This window comes from Takifugu rubripes, chromosome 17 (assembly GCF_901000725.2).
Source record: "Takifugu rubripes chromosome 17, fTakRub1.2, whole genome shotgun sequence".
NCBI lineage: Eukaryota > Metazoa > Chordata > Actinopteri > Tetraodontiformes > Tetraodontidae > Takifugu > Takifugu rubripes.
In genome coordinates this window covers 9,431,716-9,451,054 of record NC_042301.1, presented here as the reverse complement: position 1 = coordinate 9,451,054, position 19,339 = coordinate 9,431,716, and the positions used below count along the sequence as shown (strand labels likewise).

General features: G+C 44.1%; 3 protein-coding genes across 6 annotated transcripts; 1 reads left to right on the top strand and 2 right to left on the bottom strand.

Moving 5' to 3' along the window:
• Positions 1-450: 450 nt before the first annotated feature.
• Positions 451-6,189, bottom strand: capn9 (calpain 9). The gene is made up of 20 exons (XM_003978003.3): positions 5,909-6,189; positions 5,190-5,259; positions 4,997-5,115; positions 4,756-4,889; positions 4,475-4,643; positions 4,301-4,384; positions 4,015-4,100; positions 3,686-3,763; positions 3,399-3,559; positions 3,058-3,218; positions 2,646-2,854; positions 2,537-2,573; positions 2,386-2,466; positions 2,065-2,122; positions 1,891-1,955; positions 1,727-1,795; positions 1,288-1,366; positions 971-1,087; positions 822-880; positions 451-735 (listed from the first exon to the last, which is right to left on the bottom strand). Exons 1-20 carry the CDS (start codon positions 6,113-6,115, stop codon positions 709-711), a joined length of 2,070 nt encoding a protein of 689 aa, XP_003978052.1. The 5' UTR covers positions 6,116-6,189; the 3' UTR covers positions 451-708.
• A 1,115-nt stretch (positions 6,190-7,304) lies between these two features.
• Positions 7,305-11,716, bottom strand: taf5l (TAF5-like RNA polymerase II, p300/CBP-associated factor (PCAF)-associated factor). 3 transcript variants are annotated; one of them, XM_003978004.3, is made up of 5 exons: positions 11,367-11,716; positions 10,732-10,873; positions 10,431-10,535; positions 9,567-10,324; positions 7,305-9,436 (listed from the first exon to the last, which is right to left on the bottom strand). In XM_003978004.3, the coding sequence occupies exons 2-5, from the start codon at positions 10,868-10,870 to the stop codon at positions 8,639-8,641; spliced, it is 1,800 nt and encodes a 599-aa protein (XP_003978053.1). In that variant the 5' UTR covers positions 10,871-10,873; positions 11,367-11,716; the 3' UTR covers positions 7,305-8,638. The 3 variants fall into 3 exon arrangements, with proteins under 3 accessions (XP_003978053.1, XP_011617597.1, XP_029706645.1); XM_011619295.2 differs by lacking the exon at positions 11,367-11,716 and adding an exon at positions 11,024-11,234; XM_029850785.1 differs by lacking the exon at positions 11,367-11,716 and having other exon boundaries at positions 10,732-10,974.
• On the top strand, positions 10,804-19,302 carry nup133 (nucleoporin 133). 2 transcript variants are annotated; one of them, XM_011619293.2, is made up of 26 exons: positions 10,804-10,942; positions 11,934-12,067; positions 12,293-12,408; positions 12,639-12,742; positions 13,004-13,237; positions 13,571-13,741; positions 13,869-14,024; positions 14,136-14,206; positions 14,653-14,800; positions 15,006-15,156; positions 15,275-15,429; positions 15,496-15,587; positions 15,771-15,928; positions 16,143-16,237; positions 16,394-16,618; positions 16,695-16,817; positions 16,905-17,004; positions 17,152-17,397; positions 17,476-17,609; positions 17,754-17,912; positions 18,074-18,209; positions 18,310-18,428; positions 18,568-18,648; positions 18,722-18,786; positions 18,877-18,965; positions 19,078-19,302. In XM_011619293.2, the coding sequence occupies exons 2-26, from the start codon at positions 11,949-11,951 to the stop codon at positions 19,212-19,214; spliced, it is 3,384 nt and encodes a 1,127-aa protein (XP_011617595.2). In that variant the 5' UTR covers positions 10,804-10,942; positions 11,934-11,948; the 3' UTR covers positions 19,215-19,302. The 2 variants fall into 2 exon arrangements, with proteins under 2 accessions (XP_011617595.2, XP_011617596.2); XM_011619294.2 differs by lacking the exon at positions 10,804-10,942 and adding an exon at positions 11,248-11,330.
• Positions 19,303-19,339: the final 37 nt, after the last annotated feature.

Sequence of the window (19,339 nt, the reverse complement as noted above, 5' to 3'; positions counted from 1 at the left end):
TCGCTTCTTTGCAAAATGGCGCTGTCCCAGGCGGCAGCCAGTAGTAGCAGCTCCCTACACTTAATTGTTCTTTTTTAAATTTTCGTAGTATTTGCTATACTTGTTTACATTCTTTGCTATTTGGATTTACTTTCTTTCTTTCCATTTACAACTGGAGTATTCAGACACCATGTTTTGGAGGCTCGAATACTTTTTATATGCTGTATGTGTGCTTATAACGTTCTAATCTTATTTGTATTTATTTATTCTGTTTCTATACTTTGTAAATACAAAACCTAGTCTACAGTTATATTAATCCACGTTAGGCTGCTACTACAATTCAATTTCCCTACGGGGATGAATAAAGTACATCTTGAATCTTGAATCTTGAATGGAAGGGAATTGTTTTGTAGAATTCCTGTGCTGCTATTGTGTTTTGGATTATTTTAAATCACAGTAATAAACTTTCATCACACCAAAGCTCATGTTTTTATTCAAAATGTATTTCCAGTTATGCAGAAAGCAGAAAAATAAATCAACCCATGTTTTGCTCAGAAGAAAAAAATCCACAAATTTTACCATTTGAGTCAATACATCAAAACTGATCAGAATGATGACAAAAAAGACTTTCATATTCATCATTTTGGCATTAATTTCAGCACCTGGCAGTCTGAGTTGGGCTGCTCTGTTTGGTTCTTCTGATGGCTCCTGGTTGCCCTCAGCATTTCCTCAGACATTCATGGACAACATCAAGAACTGTCAGGCGATAACACATGAAGATGAACATGAACAGACACTCAAAACATCAAACTACAGAATTCACATCAACAGTTGTCGCTTACCTGCATTATATTCATTCGCACGCGTCCCCTCTTGTTTGTATCCATGGCTTTAAAAATCCCTGAGAAAAAAATGTGTCAGTTGGCACAGCTAGGTCAAGTTCTTTTCACCCAGTAGTTTAACATTTATGCATCTTTGAGTTTCAACGTACTGAACATGTTCTCCAGGCGGACAATGCAGGTCAGGTAGTCATCAAAGTCGATATCATAGTTGGCATCAGCAAACCTCAGGCCAATCAGCTGCAGCAGGCTGTTGTTCAGCTGCATGCCTTCATGTGAAGAAGCACAGCAATATACACATATCATCAGTTGTTTATGTAAAAAGATGCAATTCTAACGTTGTCGGTCTGGTGTCAAAGTCTATGAAAACAACAGTTATGATGGCACGTGTCTAAAGTCAGGGTTAATGTTCCATAAACAAAGGAGCTCCAACAAGGTTCCGGTTTTAAGAGCAGCGCCTGATTCTCACCTGCAGCTTTGAGAGCAATACGGAGCTCATAGGAGGACATTTTCCCCGATCGATCAGTGTCAAAGGACAAGAAGAGCATCTGAAACAGAGTTCACATCAATATTCAGATGATGCCACCCACCGTACACTGCATCACAAAGATCCCTGCAATATTCAGAATAATTTCACTTTTTTTTTTAACATTTGAAATTAATTATTTTTACCAACTTTTTATTTAAAAGAATACAAAATCCTTTAAATATTCTTATTTAATGTTATTCAATGGTCTTATATCTTATCATAATAATGTGTGGTTTTAAAGATTAAGGTCCTGGTGTTTTAATGATGGTGTTCATTATTATTATTGTTGTTGTTGTTGTTGTTGTTATTGTTATTGTTATTGTTATTATATGGTTTAGTAGTTGATGTTTTTAAGGAATTGACATAAATGTAGACATACTATCCACTTCTTCATCTTTTCCCAGAAGACCTTGAACTCCTGAAACTCCAGCATTCCCGTGTTGTCCACCTGGTTTATCGTCAAGGGCAACATGTGAACCAATATGGTAAAGACAAAAACAGAGCAGCTGTTATGCGCACATGCACGCGCATGTGTCAGGATACGTCCATCAGGTTGATGATGCTGTGGCAGGTGCTGAGAGTCAGACCATCAAACTTGATCTCTTTCCCTGAGGATAAAAACACATTTAGTAGATGTGAAACATGAAATGATTTGCTGGTTTAATTGACATTGGATCGACGGGGGATTTGGTTTATTCTGACAGGGGGCTGACTCACTCCTGCTGAGGACGCCATTCAGCATCTGCTGGAGCTCCCTGACAGAAATCGCCTGGTCCTGTAAACACATTTACAGTTTAAATTTAAAAAAAAAACTGTTTATTATTATTATTATTATCATTATCATTATCATTATCATTATCATTATCATTATCATTATCATTATCATTATCATTATTATTATCATCATCATCATCATATAAAAGATTAAATGTCTGTTGAGTGCTTACTAAGCTGGTGTGACAGGCACAACAAATGCTGCTAAAGTGAAAAAAGTGATTGAGTCTCAAAAGGGGTTTGGGGTCAGTTGATTGGCCTTACCTCACCGGCCAGCTGCTCAAATAGCCTCCTCAGGCCCTTCTCCTCATCTGTTTCCTCCTCAGGGAGGCTGGGTGGAGGAGGCTGGGAGCAAACACACCTCATCAGTACCAGCAGAGCTGAAGCGTTCCCAGTGCCCGGAAGAATGACTTACCTCAGGGAGGTCTGCATCCACGGTACTGCCCATCTCTCTGTGGGGGAGAAGCTCACATGAGTGAAGGAGATACTTAGCTATGTTCTGATACAGACTCTCTGACACTTACAGAGCTCCAGCCTTCTTCTCAGAGAACATCCGGACCAGGAAGTCAGCCTCATGGTGGGGCTGAAAGGTGGTTGGCACCAGAAGGTACTCTCCAGGAGGCAGCGTGAAGCGCTCTGAAACCTCCCGCGTGTTGATGTAGGTCCTGCTGCGAGCTTTCGAAGCATGGTAGCGGAAAAAGTCTTTGGATGCTTGTTCCTCACTCTCCGGAGCCTTGGATGATAATAACAGCAACATTTATTTTATTGGAAATAACAGAAAGGGAGGATTAGAATTAAATGAGATTAGAGCATTAACACACACATAAAACCTTTTTAATCAAATTTAACATAAAGTTGTCTGATGTTCATCTCACTGTCACAATGTAGATCATAAACTATAAAGCCTGTATGAGGCACATTTGGATCCTCTCTGACCTCATACACAGCGAAGCCGATCGTTTCCATGTCCAGGCCCTCCTTCCTCAGCTTTCGTCTGTTTTTCTGCATCAGGGCGATGACCACGCTGCACACGTCATCATCATCATCATCTGCATCCTCCAGCCTCAGCTTAAATTGAGGATTAGTCCAAAATGTGTCTGCAGTTGGAAGGTTTAGCCAGATTAAAGGGCACTTTGGAACCTAAGAATCACTTCTATCATCACTTCTCCCATCATGACCTGAGCCAGATAAGCAGAGGAGGATGAGAACTGTCCTCTGAATGACAGATTATATCTACAAGGGGGCAACTCGGGTCTACAGAGATCAGCTGTTCTCACCGATGAAGTTCCTGCACCCTCCAGCAGTCGAGCCACGAATCCAGCTGCCCTCAAACGTATTGACCTCCCAATGGCGCTTCGTGTTTTCCGTCAGGGCGTCAGGGGTCATGTTGCAGAGCTCCACCCTGTCATAGTTGGCCTTGAAATCATCAAACTCCATCCTGAAGTGATAAAAAAAATCAACAAGGTCACCCGTCAGACTTTCTCCACATTATTCACTTTATTTAATTCCGTCCATCCATCCCATCGTTTGGTCGCCTTTGAGTCATTATTCTTATTTGTCTCACCAGAATTCACCATCTTCTGTTGAATTTTGCAGGATGCGTCTTTTTTCAGCTGCATCAATGTAACTCCATTCCCTGGAACTGGGGTGGAGAAAAAATTGTTATTATAGATGTATTCATCCAAAGAACCTTACATTCAGAGACTCGGTCAAGCCACTGTGCAACTGAGACCAATGTAATTAAAATACTAGCATCCAGTCATAAACTACCTGGTAGCAACTACCAACTAACAGTGCAGAGGGAGGAACATAAACAGGAGAGGAGGTGAGTAGAGAGAGGAGAAAGGTCAGAGCTGCTAGGACAGCAGAACTTTTGACTGGATTCCACCATACTTGTCACTCCAAGGGCCATTCCACTCCACCTGACCCCAGGGGTTTCTTATCCGGATCAGTTGAACTGTCCGACCTCTGTAATTGACCTGAAATCAGATTGAAAACAACCTTTATTATTTTATTCCAGCCCCTTTTTCTCTAATGAGTTCAGAAACAACAAGAACACTGTGGAGGGTAAATTTAACGTCACAAATCTGTATTAAAAGCTTCTTCTGGAGGATTTCCAGGCAGCACCAGCACCATTCATTTAAAAAGCACCAGCAGTGATGCTCTGTTTGCAGCATACCTCCTCCAGACCGGTGATGGAGTATGCGTGTCCCTTCACCAGGCCATTGTTGAGCTTGGCTTCAGACTCTGCAGAGCTGGTGATCTGCAAAAAAAAAACCACCTAATGAGGTTTAACATAATGTCTGAGGCTATACCCCTAATAACAGCAGGGCTACGGCTTTATTGGTATTACATCAATGGAACATCCCATCATGGAGCCTCTGTCCAGGGCCTTCTTCATGATGGAGAACAGGTTGTCTGGAGATTTCTTGGTTTCATACAATTCCCCAACACCGCCGGTAAAATCCTCCATGGCCTCGAGCGTGCTGCCACCTTTCAAGGACTCGTAGCTGCCATGTAGCCTAAAATAATCAGAAGATCAGTGGCCTCAAGTGCTACGCTGGAATCATCTGGGAACAGAATTACTGTGGAGGGTAGTTCTCCACTCAGGAAGTAAGATGTAAATGTATTTACTTGGCATAAGCTTTCTCCAGCAAGGCGCTCCAGAACTCGTTGTTGGAGGCAGAGTGAAGCATGATAAGTTTATTTCTCACTGTGGGCAAACGATCGTCGACAACAATGTCCAGCCACTTATTGTGTTGCCAGAACTGCAGCACAAACAGAGGAATTAGGCCCATGACTCTTCTCATCAATCGAGCAAATATGAATTAAAAATACATCATTGTGTAACGCAGCCAGTGTGGCGACATGATACCTGGAAATGAAAGATTCCAGCATATCTGTGGTCAAACTCCTGGTCGTGGGGAAGGACACGGGTCAGGGCATCCTTCTTGAGCGTCAAGGATGCAATTGCTGCCAGGAGCCAGCAATCCCCTGGTGACAGACACCGAGTTAAACATTTGAGAGGAATCAATGGGAAACAACCTGCAGAATGTGAGTAATCTCACCAAGCTGTCCTTGGCAAATGTCCGTCCTGTCTGCATCGTCTAGGATGAACTTTGGGTTGGAGCAGATCTCCTGAAGGGCAGAAGCAGAGAAAATGAATGAAAAAAAACAGGCTGGTTTAAAGGAGAGGTGAAAGGTGACACATATTCCTGGTGTAGGTGTGTTCACATTCCAGCCATATTAATCAGGCCTGTGTAGCAGCCAGTGAAACACAAAACATGCAACAATGACAGGCAGCCAAAGCATTTACTCCAGAGGAACGCCCGAAACAGAAATGTGCCATGATTGGTAAGCGTCGTCTTGGCGACACTCTCCAGGTCAGCAATGAGTGAATAAAAGTGTCACTGTATGTATCAAGTAGGACAGCAGCAGATGAAGAGTTGCAGACGGTCTCGGTGAACTTTATTTACGGTTTCCAGCCAGAACTGGTTTGGCAACTATTGGCCGGAGCACCGTGTAATTATCGTTAGTATTAAACTCATTACATTAGTTTCACCTTCTGTCCTGGCTTTGTGTACTAAAGATCACCAGACAGGGAGGTTTCTCTAAGGCCACATCATCCCCAGATCTTAGTTCTGAATTTTAGTGATTTGGAATAAATAGAACACAAAGGTGATGAAGAGTGTTTCCTCAGACGACACTGATGAGACGATAAATTGTCTAACCTACTTGTGCCATGTCATTCTGAACGAAGCAGCATCACCCATGCGCCTGTACATACCGTGGGCCTCTTCCACTCGATGGCCACTGGAACGCTTTGGCTAAAGTAGAGTGAGGAGTCGGTGGCAGGGAAATCTGGGTCCTCAAACAGGATGCCCTTCTGCAGACACTCCTGCCTCAGCTGCTCAAAGGATTTCCCATCCGACTGCGTGTTCTCAGCCTTGCTGGAGCCAGAACCCCTGCCGGACAACATGGACTGGAGGGGCATCTTTCTTCTTCTTCTTCGTGTGGATGAGTGAAGGAGAAGAGATGTGAGGTGACTTGTGAGGGACCTGCTATGTATCAGATGCGGGGACAAGCCTGTTCGGTTGGTTGACACACCCTCATCCAGACACGAACTGGTTTGTCCTCCTCCAGCAGGAAAACTCGTCCCTGCTGGCTCGCTCGCTCTCTCTTTGGGCTCGGTCCACAAGAAACTGTAAGAATTCACTTCCAAATAATAAGTAACATTTCTAATGAGGAACCTTCTTGTGCTCTTAAGGAGTGACCTTCAGTGGCCCTGAAGGTTAAATCACAACAAACAATATGTAAATATGCTGTTGAGTATGACTTACATTAACTATTATTCTGGCACATATCATTAATATATTTCTATAACAATTGCTCAGTCGGGCCATTGCCAGAAACACTCCATTTGATTGGCGGGTTATATAATCAATCAATCAATCTTTATTTATATAGCGTCTGTTACAATCAAAATTGTTTCTACGTGCTTTACAGAATTTATATAATTATGCAGCATGGATGCTTGCATATGTAGATGTCAGTGGCAGGTTTGCAGTTCAGATTCTACTTATCTTATATAGATTTTCTATACATGCAACAGTTCAGCTGTCAAATCTGATATGGTGGACACTGTCGATGAGCACTGGGTCACTCTTAATCCAGGATGTCATCATGGACCAGATCACTTCCTCTCCACCTCAGCGGTGTGTTCATACCTGTCATGCAGCGGTCCTTCCCTCCTCCCCCCCAGCAGCTACAGCAACCACATTCCTGCTTTAGCACCACAAACATTCCCCACATACCTCCAGATGAATGTGCATTTGAAAAAGTGTGTCTGTCAGTCATGCTCGGATCTCTTCAACCGCTATCATGATGGACAAGTCACGGGTTCAAACAGCACATTTAATAGCAGCAGCATAGGAATGTGCACATAAAGGAACAGAAAATCCATCATCCATCTGTGGAAGAACCAGAGACACCACTAAAATTTAAAAGTAGATTTAACTTTGGAGGAAACGTCCGGGCAGAGCAGAGGAAGACAGAATAGCGCCCCCTGTTCCTGGCGAGTGGAAACTATTGGATACCAGCTTTGAAACCGTAAAAAATGGAAAATATATATTTTTAAAAGAAGAGAAGGAAGAGATGAAGAGAGTAAAGAAAGGAGAATTGACTCAAATATGTTGTTATTTATTCTTTGGGCTACAGGGAGAGCTCAATCATACAGGGCAACTTTCTGGCTGAATTTGCATCAAAACTGAAAAACACCAGAATCGCACTTTGACTTTTGAAGATTATTTCTATGCATCTTTGTCCTTTGAACCTAGATGTTAACTCTTAGTAGCCAAAATATTACAAAAATACAAGATATTCACATTTTTAATCATTGCACAGGTCTTGATACTCGCAGACCAGGAAAACAGCTCCCAGCAATCTAACTTACACATAAAAATTCTGACAGCTTCTTGTCATTACTCATGAGTTTGTCCAGCAGATTACAGAATGACCTCTATAGAAATGGGAAAGATTAATAGTTTCAATGAAATTAATATTGCTCAAATAAAAATCTTTCATCAAAAGACAATGTAATACAGCTAACAGGAGCCCAGAACAAAAAAAGTAGCTGTGAATAATTGATCAAATTCTAAACAAAATAAACACAATAAATCAAAATTTTAAAATTTTCAAAGGTGATATGAATGGTTACATTTTCAGTTCTGACCACTGTTAAGTGATGACCTCTTCTGAAGATCTGAGCTGAATGAGAAGCAGTTTTCTAACACTTATCAGATATTTATTTTTTGCTAAAAGTTAGCAAAAAACAGCATCTAAACTTTGGCTGCAGTTTTATGCGAACTGAAGTGTTTGAGTGGTTGTGCTGCCGCTCCTGGGTTCAAGGTGCAAACTGCAGGACCACAGGAGGCCCCGTCTAAAGACTGACCAGACAAGAACACAAAGTGTTTTCTCTTAAGATACCGATTTCGCCTCATCACACTCCCGAAATATCTTCATATGTTAGTAAATTTTTCGTTTTCCTGACCTCAATAGAAGTATTTGTGACATAGGGGACAGTGTCTGATTTAGTTTCTACACTATGGGACTGGATAAACGACAGGATCAAAACCCTGGACCATCTCTGTGCTGAACAACTGGCAGCATCTTGCTGTATTTCACGCAGATTCCAGCATCTGTCCACTTCTTCAACATTCATACCCTCCATGTGCCTAAAACATGTTGTTCCTTTAAAATCTGAATTTTTCCACATTACAATGAAAAATAACTCTTCTGTCCAAATTTGTAGCAGAATTTTAGAACCACCAGCAAAAATGAAACTGAAGAACTGTTTTAATACTGAAAGTAGCAACAGTTTGGAAATAGACAACTGAGTCTCATTCCTAAAATGGTGATGCAAACCCCCATTGAAAAAAAAAAAAAAAAAAAAAATCAGACCCAAAACCAAAGAAGACAAACAACCCGACGCGTCAACACAAAAACTGGGTCATTGTGGTTACTGCTCCACCTTTTCTTGTGCTGTTCCCGTCACCAGCAACAGGTTGCAGGCCATGAACTGGACATTCAGCACATTACTGGTGTTCCCAGTGTACAGTCCCACCAGCTCACTGGATGACCCGTCAGCTGACGTCCCACCATGGGAGTTCCAGATGTCCCACACCCTGACTGAGTTGTCCATAGAGGAAGATGCCACTAGGCTGCTGTCAGGGCTGAAAGACAAGCTGGTGACACTGTCGGTGTGACCCCGCAAGTCTTTGAACAATGTTCCTGTGGCCAAATCCCAGAGCTTTACCCTCTGGTCCTCACCAGCTGAAGCCAGATATTTCCCATTGGGTGAGAAAGCAAGCGACAGCACCGGGCCACGGTGTCCAGTAAACAGCCGAACAGAGGCCCCCTGCTGGGTGCTCCACAGTCGAACAGTCTTATCGGTAGAGCCGGTAGCCAGATAATTGGAATTAGGGTGGAATTTGACACAGTCAACATCTGCAAGATGCCCAGCATAAATGCGAAGTGGGTAAGTGCGGGAGAATGTCCAGAGGCGGGCAGTACGGTCATGGGAGGCGCTGGCAAAGTAAAGGCTGCAAGGGCTGACATCCACATCCCATACCGGGTAGGTGTGGCCTTGGTAGAGCACAGTGTTGGTGAAGCTGCCCAGGTCCCAGTAACGGATGGTCGTGTCCTCAGAGCAAGACAGTAGGCCAGAGCTGTCCGTCAGGAAGGCAGTGCGAAACACTGGGCCACTGTGACCTCGCATCGTCTTTATCTCACTGCCATAATCGTCCTCTTCATCCCCCTAAGACGTAGAGTACAGTTCAAAGTCAAAATTAATTTTAATCACCTTGAAATCTTTTATTTCTAATCTGTTACTGTTACACTCGTGAATAGAATTCTTAGCTATACGATCCTTTTAAGATTGTGATTACCTCCTCCAGGACGTCGCAGGCCAGGTGGATGTGCGATACGTCAGACTGATGAGGTTTGGCTTTGAGTTTCCTGGCTCTCAGACTCCACAGCTTCACTGTAGAGCTGTCAAAGCCGGCGGCCAACAGCCGGCTGTCAGCTGAAACCTCAGCAGTGTTTAGCATTTGCTCCGTGTGGTGGAAAGCATAAAAACACACGGTTGTGAGGGTTGGTGGGCCTTCACGGACCTTCTTGATGCAGTCCTGCAGAGCATCAAGTGCTGCTTCACTTTGCGGAATCCCTGCTGGGACCTCTACCCCCTCCCCACCCTCTGCTCCATCTACTCCTACCCAAGAGGAGGTGGAGTTTCCTGCAGGAGTTACTCCGTAAGTACTTCCATACAGCTGGTAGTCTGTTCGTCTGGAGGCAGTGACCTCCACATGTAAGTGTGTGCTGAGAGCCCTGCAGACAGTGCTGTTGTCTTCACTCTGTAGATAACGCAGCAGGTAGCTGTAGGCTGGCTCAGTCATATGAACCACATACTTGTGCTCCAGGAAAGCACTCAGCTTGGGGTTGGCTGCAATGTCCTGGGCGGTGAGAACATGGCGAAGCTGTTCTATAGTCGCACGCTGTTCGCTGTCCTGAACAAAAACTCCGTGGAAACGACTGTAAAATCCATCTACTGCTCCCTTAAGGCCACACAGCACCATGTCCAGGTGGAGGTAGACAAACAGTGGGTAGAGAATGCTGCTCACCTCTTTCGCCCATGAGATTTCAGTTTCTGAAATGCAGAAAAGTAATCATATTGTAATAAATACATCTTTAATTTTTGGCACATTGAGCATTTCTGAATAAATGTAGCTACAGCAACAATGTTACTAAGATACCTGAGAGAAAGGAGCAAAGTCGTGAGTACTGAGCCTCATACTGCTGAGGGTCAGACTGACAGGGCGCAGCAGTGACGATGTTGGCACAACCAGACTCCGTCTGAACTGCTCAAGAGAGCCAGAAAAACACAAGTGTGAGCTGAATACAGTGCAACAGTGGCTATAAGCAACATAAAATGTTTAATACTGCATCATAATGTTTAAGAATGCCAAGCTGTGACAGGAGTATGTATTATTTCAGGCACCAACAGGTACATTATTTCCCATGAGTGAATCATGTGGATCTTGTCTGTTTGGTCACCTGTGAGGCTGGCAGCCATCTCTTCAGCAGACTGAAACAGCTTGCCTCCCTTCAAGGAACTCTCAGTGTCCACATACTGCCTCCGCTTCAGGAACTGAGTCACAGCAAACTGGATCTGCTCAGTGCGAACCCGCTTCATGACCTGTGAACACCCAAGACTCGAATCACGCACCTGCAACGTTTTCAGGACAACACGCATTACCTGACTACGGTACTTATCGCAAGCTCGCCTAAACTAGTTTGCATCCCAGTCAAAATTAAAAGACAGCACACGTGGTTTCAATTGCTTTACCTCTTTTTGCTCGACTTTATGAAGTTACGCGCTCCCATACATAATCTTCAAATGAGCTAATTAACTAGCAAAGGCGCGAGCTAATAATCATGCTTCGAGTTCAAGGAAGCTGTCTTTTATGGCACTGCAAGTGAATACTTCGTTTGAAACTAATAACAAAGTGTGGTTCAATGCCCAACTAGTCATGAACCATCTACAAAGCCAGCGGGTTTTCAATTAGAGATAATGATACCTGGGAAGAGCTAACCAGCTAGGACGCTATGTGTAATGGGCCTGGCGATTCGAAGCTTTAAGCGGGACTGCACCGGTACGGCAGCACCAAAGGCTGCGGGTCGCTACTCACTGCATATCGTGCTGTTATGTCTTCTTCAGTAACCTGATGCTATATCATGAGTTTTCAATGTAGCGCAGTTTCCAGTTGAAGCTAGGAGGCTATCTGTCGCTACCGCTCCATCATGTTTTCCGCCTACCGGTCGGACTCCATCAGATCATGCTAGGATTAGCTAGGCTAACTCGCTGCTTTCATCTTTGATGGGTAGCACCTATCGGAAATCTGCTCCAAAGCCTGGATGCAATTATTATCATCATCATCATGATGATCGACTACCATTGCCTTGATTGGATAATGCAGCAAAACAGTAGTGCGAAGCCGAAAACCTCTCATAAATATAAATGATAAATTAAATTGGACACTGCAGTGATGTGCACCTATTAAGGTGATCTAAAAAGAACAAGAAAACGAAGGAAATACAATTGAAGACTAAAACAACTATGCGTAACATAATGATGACGTATATTTCGCGCGACAGCATCGCGCGCCGTTTTGAGAGGAGTCTTTAGAGAAGTCTGGTGTTTCTCTCCAGTTTACGCCGTAAAATTAAATATAATTCACGACTGTTGGGCTGTTCAGACTGACATAACAGGCATGTTCAGCCCCCGCACCGCGCCGGGATCCGGCCGCAGACAGGGCAGAACCACGGGGAGGAAGAGCGTGTCGGCAACGTCCAACAGTATGCTGTTCTCCCCGCGCAGGACGTCAGCGAGGTGAGGCAAAAGTGTCGCTGAAGGGGGACGGTAGTTGTTGGTGGTTCCTTCAGGAGCAACAGTGGAACAACGTCCAACATATAACGCATCACCATTGTCCCATCCACTTATTTTGTTTTCTACTGTGATTGTGACGTCTACTCTGAGGTTTCTGTTTTAGTATTGTTATTTCTATGTAAATTAACTAACAGGCTAGATTTAGTTGACATAGTTTGTCTCCACCAGATCCACACCGACCAGAGTCCCGAGTCATGCGGCTGCAGAAACATTCAACTACGATGTGCAAACCTTCGGTTCTTCGCTACCTGTCAAAGTCATGGAGGCTCTGACGATGGCCAATGGTAAGAAAACCTATGTTTCTGGGAGATTTGGAATTGTAAATTACACATCCTGCTTCTGTTGTTTGTAGTGTATACTCAAATTGGGAGATGGCATGTTTTATATTTACTGTAACACGTTCTTGGCCAATATAGTAACATTTTATTAAATGCAGCCACAATAATCTACCCATTAATCTTCTCTTTCCACAGTTATTAACTCCTTTTTTTGCATTTTGGCTTTGTGTGTCTAGCTGATGAACAGATATCAGTGAAGGTAAATGAGAGCGGCTGGGCTTGGATGGTGTGTGGAGAGAGGCTGATCATCTGGAAAATCTGCCAGACTGCAGTGGCCAAGGTATAGTACCAGGATCCATGAAAAACAACTCGGTCATATTGAAAGAACCCTGTGCAAGATTTAAAAATTCCTTCAGTTGTTCTTTAAGATAGGTGCCAACAATAAAATTCTCAGGTTTTGAATTGCTTGTCCTGGAAAGTAACCAATATTTTCTCACGTCTCTACTTGATAATGTCCTATTAAAACACGTGTTTTAAACTCTTACTAGCTCCCGCTGTGCATTTTTAAAGGGCTTAAATTCTGTGACCTTTTTCTTTGCAGTTGTCGGTGTGTAAAGAGTTGCAGTTGCCCACAAGCGAATACAGCTACACTGCTGACCTTGTTGATGTGACTTCTGCGGCACCTCTGGAAACAGCCAGCGTTCAGTCTGTCTCTATCCTGGCAGTGGCTGCAGAGGGAACATTGCGTTGGTGGCCCACCCTAGCCCAGGAGGGGAACTACACAGAGACTGAGGTGGACCTGGGAGATCTCTGCAACTATGTTGTTGCTGTTACAGTAAGTACTTTTGTTTTAGCCCTTCCAATGTGGTGAGATAATTTGCTCTTGCATTAACAGCCATAACTAACTAGATTTATTTTGGACCTCCGGCCCCACTGACCCACTCGGCCAACGGCTTGCATAAATAGTGTATTTTTGTATGTGTTTCTGTGCCTCTCCTCGCCTCTCCTCTCCTCTCCTCTCCTCTCCTCTCCTCTCCTCTCCATTCTCTCCTCTCCTCTCCATTCTATCCTCTACCTGTCCTCCCCCCTCTCCTCTCTCTCTACCCAGCTGGGTTTTTTTTAGTTCAAAGTCTGATTTCAAAATATCTTTTCATTCAATTCTTCTCAGGGTGGGAGCTTTGTCTTGTCCTCCATCAAAAATCAACTCCTTAGAGTGAGTCCAGATGCTTCTGGGAAGCTTCAGTACCGAGCCTTGATGCAGGGTCAGGGAATGCTCTCTGGAATTGGACGCCGGGTGTCCAGCCTGTTTGGCATCCTCTCCCCTCCCGTCAATGATGCAGTGAGTCATGAGAAGAGCGGAGAAGATTTGTTATCATGGTTGTTTTTGCTCGTGTGTTAGCATTTAGTTGGCTGTTGTTTCTAGTACAGCTATGTTGTCTCTGGTTTACTTTCATTTACTGCCACAGCTCCACAGCATGCTGTGGGTAGGTGGAGCCAGTTGCCTCTATACATTGACCAACTCCAGGCTGAATAAATGGGAGGTGGATGACAGTTATGAGCACCAGATCCTCAGCTGGGATGTCCAAAAAGTGCTCACAGAGAGCATCATCGATGCCATTTGGGTCAGTGCAGACATGCTGAATTCCACCATCAACTGACCAGTTCAGTGTTTTGGGGCTACAAGCCTTTTACCATTTGCGCGTGATAATTTGTCAGCGTTCATGTGCTAACAGGGTTCAGAGAGCAACTATGAGGAGATGAAGGAAGGGGCCAACGTGACATACTTGGATCTTAAGCTCGGCCAGTAAGTATTGACTTGTCCTGGAGCCATGCTAGTTAAGGAATGCACAGTTTCCACAAGCCATGTGGAAAGCCACACTGGTTACAGCTTTTGGCCTTTATATGTTATAAATATTTTTTACATATCTCACTATGATAAAATTGCCCATCAATTTCATAAAATTGATGGGCATATTTCACCTGCGCTCGTATATAGAATCAGGCACAACTCCTGAATGCACACAGAATCAGTTATAATTTTGTCGAGAATGTTTGCTTTAAAATGCTAATAGATAATAAAACTAGTCTGTGTAGAACTTTGATGATTAATTATTCCTTAAGGTCGTTTTTTATTATTATTATTTCTAAAATGTGCTCCATGCATCACTTCAATTTCCAACAACTTCAAATTTCATATAATGCTACCTGAAGTCTGTAAAAGTGTGTATTGAGTGTGCTGCCTGTGTTCAGGGCCGGTCTGGTGGTGTTAGTGGCAGCTTGGCATCCATCAGACACTCCCTGTCTGGCTTACTTCTGTCTGGTCACGCTGCAGGACAGTGGAGCCGCCATCTCTGACCAGTTTAACGTGGAGGTCACCAAGTACAGGCTCCCCTTCCAGGTTAGTTCATACTCCTTATTCACCTGCAGTTCCTCTGTTAAAGGCTCAACATGATTCTTATGCTTTCTTCTGCTTCTGATCCATGAATTTAAAAGGTGTCTCTTTATTTATGCTGATGGATCAGAGCTGTATTTTTATTGTTGCATTTAAATATTTCTCCCTGTATCTCCCAATATTCAGCAGCTTTGCACACCTTTTATTTCAGAGTGAGGAAGCCCTTCTGGCCACTCGGCTGGTGCTGCCCCGATCCCCTGGCTGCTGCGCCTTCCTGTATAATGATGAGCTGGTGTATGCTTGTTCTACAGGGATGGGTAGATTAGTAGTGCCTGATGAGAAGATCAGTTTTAGCTCACCTGGTGAGGAGGAAATCATGTGAATTTAGCAAGTCCTGTCTAGTTTTTTTTCAGGAAATGTTTCATTCTACAAATTATGTTGTGCTGTGGTTGTGTGAACTGATGTTTTCCATCTGTACAGGTGATGCTGTGCATGGAGGTGGCTGCTGTGCCAACCTACCAGTGTTTTTTTCCCAGACCAGTGGTCTGGTGGTGGTGGTGCCCCGAGAGAGTGTCTCCATTCTGCCAGAGACGATGGAAGGCTCTCTGTGCTCCTCACTGACTGCAGCTCCAGAGGTAGATTTCTAAAAGGCAGAAGAGCATGCAGGAAGGAATTGTTTAAAGAGTGTTTCTTGTTTTAAGGTTTCAGCCATGGAAACTCCTATCAGGTCTGAACCAGTAGCTCAAGAGGACAAAACTAAACTTCTCAAGGCGGCTTTCCTGCAGTTCTGTCGGTAAGCCCATAAACAACTGCCAAGTCTGTGTAAAAAATGAATGACTTAATTAAAACCTATTAAAAGTTGTTTAAATAACACATTCATCAGTAATTCTGTTTTTACTTTCATGTTCTGTTCTTCATTCCTTGACCTTATTCTGGAGATATCCCAGTTAGTAAGTGAAATGTGATCTTTTGTCAGTAATGATCTGGTTGGAGCTCAGACAGTCACAGACGAGCTTTTCCCTGCTGATGGTGAGGAGGGATCTGAACTCGATAGCGTGGTCACCCAGATCAACCTGGATTTGGTGGATGACTATCCAGCATCTGACCCACGCTGGGCGGAGTCTGTTCCTGATGGTGAGCAAATGTATATTGAGTGTGTTCAGAGAACAGAAGTAAAAAGTTCTATTTGAAAACCTCGCCCAAGACATGATTGCAAATATTTGGGGTGATGCAACTATTCTCTTAATATCCACTCATATGTAATATCAGTGAAGCCTTTAAGCACCACATCTGAACGGTTTTGTACCTTCAGTAGGTTCTCTTCATTCAAGTGTTTTTGTACTACTAGAGAGCACCGGGTTTCCTCTCACCTCCCTCATCATCCTCCACCAGCTTGAGGATAAAATGAAGGCCCACGGCTGCTTTATGGACTTCCTCCACCAGGTACACACCTAGTTACAGCTGGTCTTATGCTGATATATTATGGCAGATGCAGCTCCTAAATCATGTGACCCCTCCACCAGTTATGGTATATGATATCAGGAGGGAAATGGGACTTCTTTGGTGGGTTGATCTGCAGTTCTGATCCTCCCCCAACAGGTGGGTCTGTTGGACCGACTCAGACAGGTGACGGTACGCTCATCCTCAATGGCAACACGTCTGCTGCTGTGTGAACACGCTGAGAAGCTACAAGCTGCCATGGTGCTGAAAAACCACCACAGCAAACACCCTGAACTGGTGAACAGGGCCATCGGTGTTGCTCTGCAGAGGAATGCCGCTGTTGTGCCAGTCAGTCTCACTGCTGCTGATGTATTCTTCAGAGAGGTTTGTGCCTAACTGTTGAAGTGTAGTGCCACAGAGTGGTGGTATATCAAGCTCGCTCTCTCTCTCTCTCTCTCAGGTGTCTCAGATTTCCTCTGTGTTTGACTGTCTGCTGGATGAAGAAGAACGGACGCTGAAGGAGAACCCTGTTGACTCTGTGCAGTGGGCCGAAGTGGTTCTGACAGTCAACAACATCATTAAGGTAGAGGGCGGATATTGGTTTGTTAACAATGAGAAGATTTTTGTGATGGACCACAGCACTGACAGTTTCTAACTTTTTTCTGTGTAGGATGTTCTTCAAGCTGCTGTACAGTACAGGGAAACCAAGGCGTCCATTTACCGACCTGCAGAAAATGTTACCGCAGAGCCCGAGTACATCCCATGGACAGGTAACACTCACTCATCCGTCTCTCATTAACGTTCTCTTGTTGGGGATAAATGTGACAGGTTTAGAATCTGTGGTGTTTTGTGAAAATCAGCTCCCTCTGGATGCCTATTACCTGGTGTGTTCTCTCTTTTGATCTTGGTTTCTCCAGCCTCAGGGAATGTTGGCGGGGTCCGAACTGTCATTTTCCGCCAGCATGAGCTCGTCCTACGTTCTGTGTACCCACATGCCGATTCTGAGCTTCGCAGCACTCTGTGTGAACAATTGGTGGCTTTGTTGGACCTCTACTTCAGTGGCTACGTGGCGCAGCTCACCTCCCTGCAGCAGCAACAGGAGCGCTACAACAGCCTGGAGATGGAGTACAGCCAGCGGCGCTCTGAGCTGCTGGCCCCGCTTTGTAAGTGTTTTCAAATCGAAAGATTGAATGAAAGAAGAGTTTTCACTTGAACTCTGTTGTTTTATCCTCTTTTCCCAGTGGATCTGGGTCAGTATCAGTGGGTTGCAGCGCTGGCTGAGAAATACTGTGACTTTGACATCCTCGTTCAGATGTGTGAACAAACCAACAACCAGAGCCGCCTGCAGCACTATATGGCCAAGTTTGCAGACCAGGTAACCCACATTAGTGACCCAGTATTTTACAAGTCCCAGCGGGTTCATTGTAAACTAATTGATAAACCTATCGGTAGTTTTTAAAAAGTTACAAATAATTAAGTGAAAATGATCATAAATTAACTGTGTGCGAACTGTGTACAGAACTTTGCCGACTTCCTTTTCCGCTGGTACATGGAGAAGGGGAAGAGGGGGAAGCTGTTGTCCCAGCCTGCCACTCAGCATCATCAGCTCGCCAGCTTCCTGCAGTCTCACCAGCACCTGAGCTGGCTGCACCACATCCACGTCCACGATTACTTGAGTGTACGGAGCGCCCACACACACACACACACACTTTGACAAATGACAATTCCGAGAAGACATTTCATGAGCAGCGGATGGATTTATTTATTTTATTATTTAGCTGACGGGGGCTAATGGGTAATATTTAAATGTTCATGTTGACATTTTTTTAATCTCTGCAGGCTCACAGGACACTCCAAAACCAAGCCAACATGGAGATGCGTTACTTTGTGAAGAAGAAGACTCTGCTGGGGCTCAGTAAGTTGACTCTGCTTGCATCTGACCTACAGGAGGAGGAACTCGGCAAGCAGGTTGACGGTAAAAGTTCTCTCTTTTTTGGGGGGCATATTTTCTTGCCCTAAATTTGGTACACATGCAGAAGTTTTAATCATTGAAACAAGTTTTTCTGTCCATTCAGACATTGTTGAGCAGGAGCGCTTCCTGCTGCATCAGGAGACACTGCCTCAACAGCTGCTGGAGGAGAAGCAGCAGAACCCCGACACCATGCCTGTGCTCAGCGCTCATAACCTCATCCAGGTAAACAATGGCCACATTTCACCCATAGATGGCAGCACAGGGAGCTATTTCCGTTACTAAAATAACACCCGAATGCAAAAATTGCCAACTGTGACCTGAAGAGTCTCTTCTCAAACCTCGACTGCATTTCTCTTTACAGCTGTACATCTGTGATGACAACAGACGAGCCAACGAGTATGACTTTAAGAAGGCCCTGGACCTACTGGAGTACATCAATGAGGTGACTTCTGGATATCAGAAGAGCGTCTCTTGAGTTTTGGTTCAGTGTTTTCAACACCAGTTTTCCGTTGCAGGATGATGCCGTGGACACAGAAACATTAAAGTGTGAGATTTTTGGCAAAGCGCTCAGGAGAGACGAGTAGGAACCTTTTGTGTTTTAGAACACACTCTGCATTGAAGGACAATCCTTTGTGCGGACTGGTTATTTTCGTTCTCTTTGTTTACCCAGCTGGTCCACGGCTGACGGAACAGATGACCCACTGGAAGCCGCCAAGGACAGCATCTTTGTCAAGATACTCCTCAAACTCATGCAGGAAGGTGAGAAATGTTACCTGAGCTTCATTTGGTGTATAAAGACACAGAAGGAAAGCTCAAATGCCAATTAATCATTAAATTGAATTAAATGCACTATTTTGGTTTTTTCCTTCAGGAGTATCTCTGCAGACGTACCTGCCAGAGGTCAAAGATTTGCTCAATCTGGACGAGTTAAGCAGTTTGAAGTCCAAACCTTATTTTGAGTTTGTGCTTCGAGCCAATTATGAGCACTACCTGCAAACCCAGATGTGAAGCCTGACTGCATTTCCTCTGAATTCTGACCAGCCATCAGACATTCATTTTGTGCTGTTTTCTAAATAAATGAGTTTTGTTATCTGTACAGTTTGCTCATGTCACACAAGGAAACCAAACACATA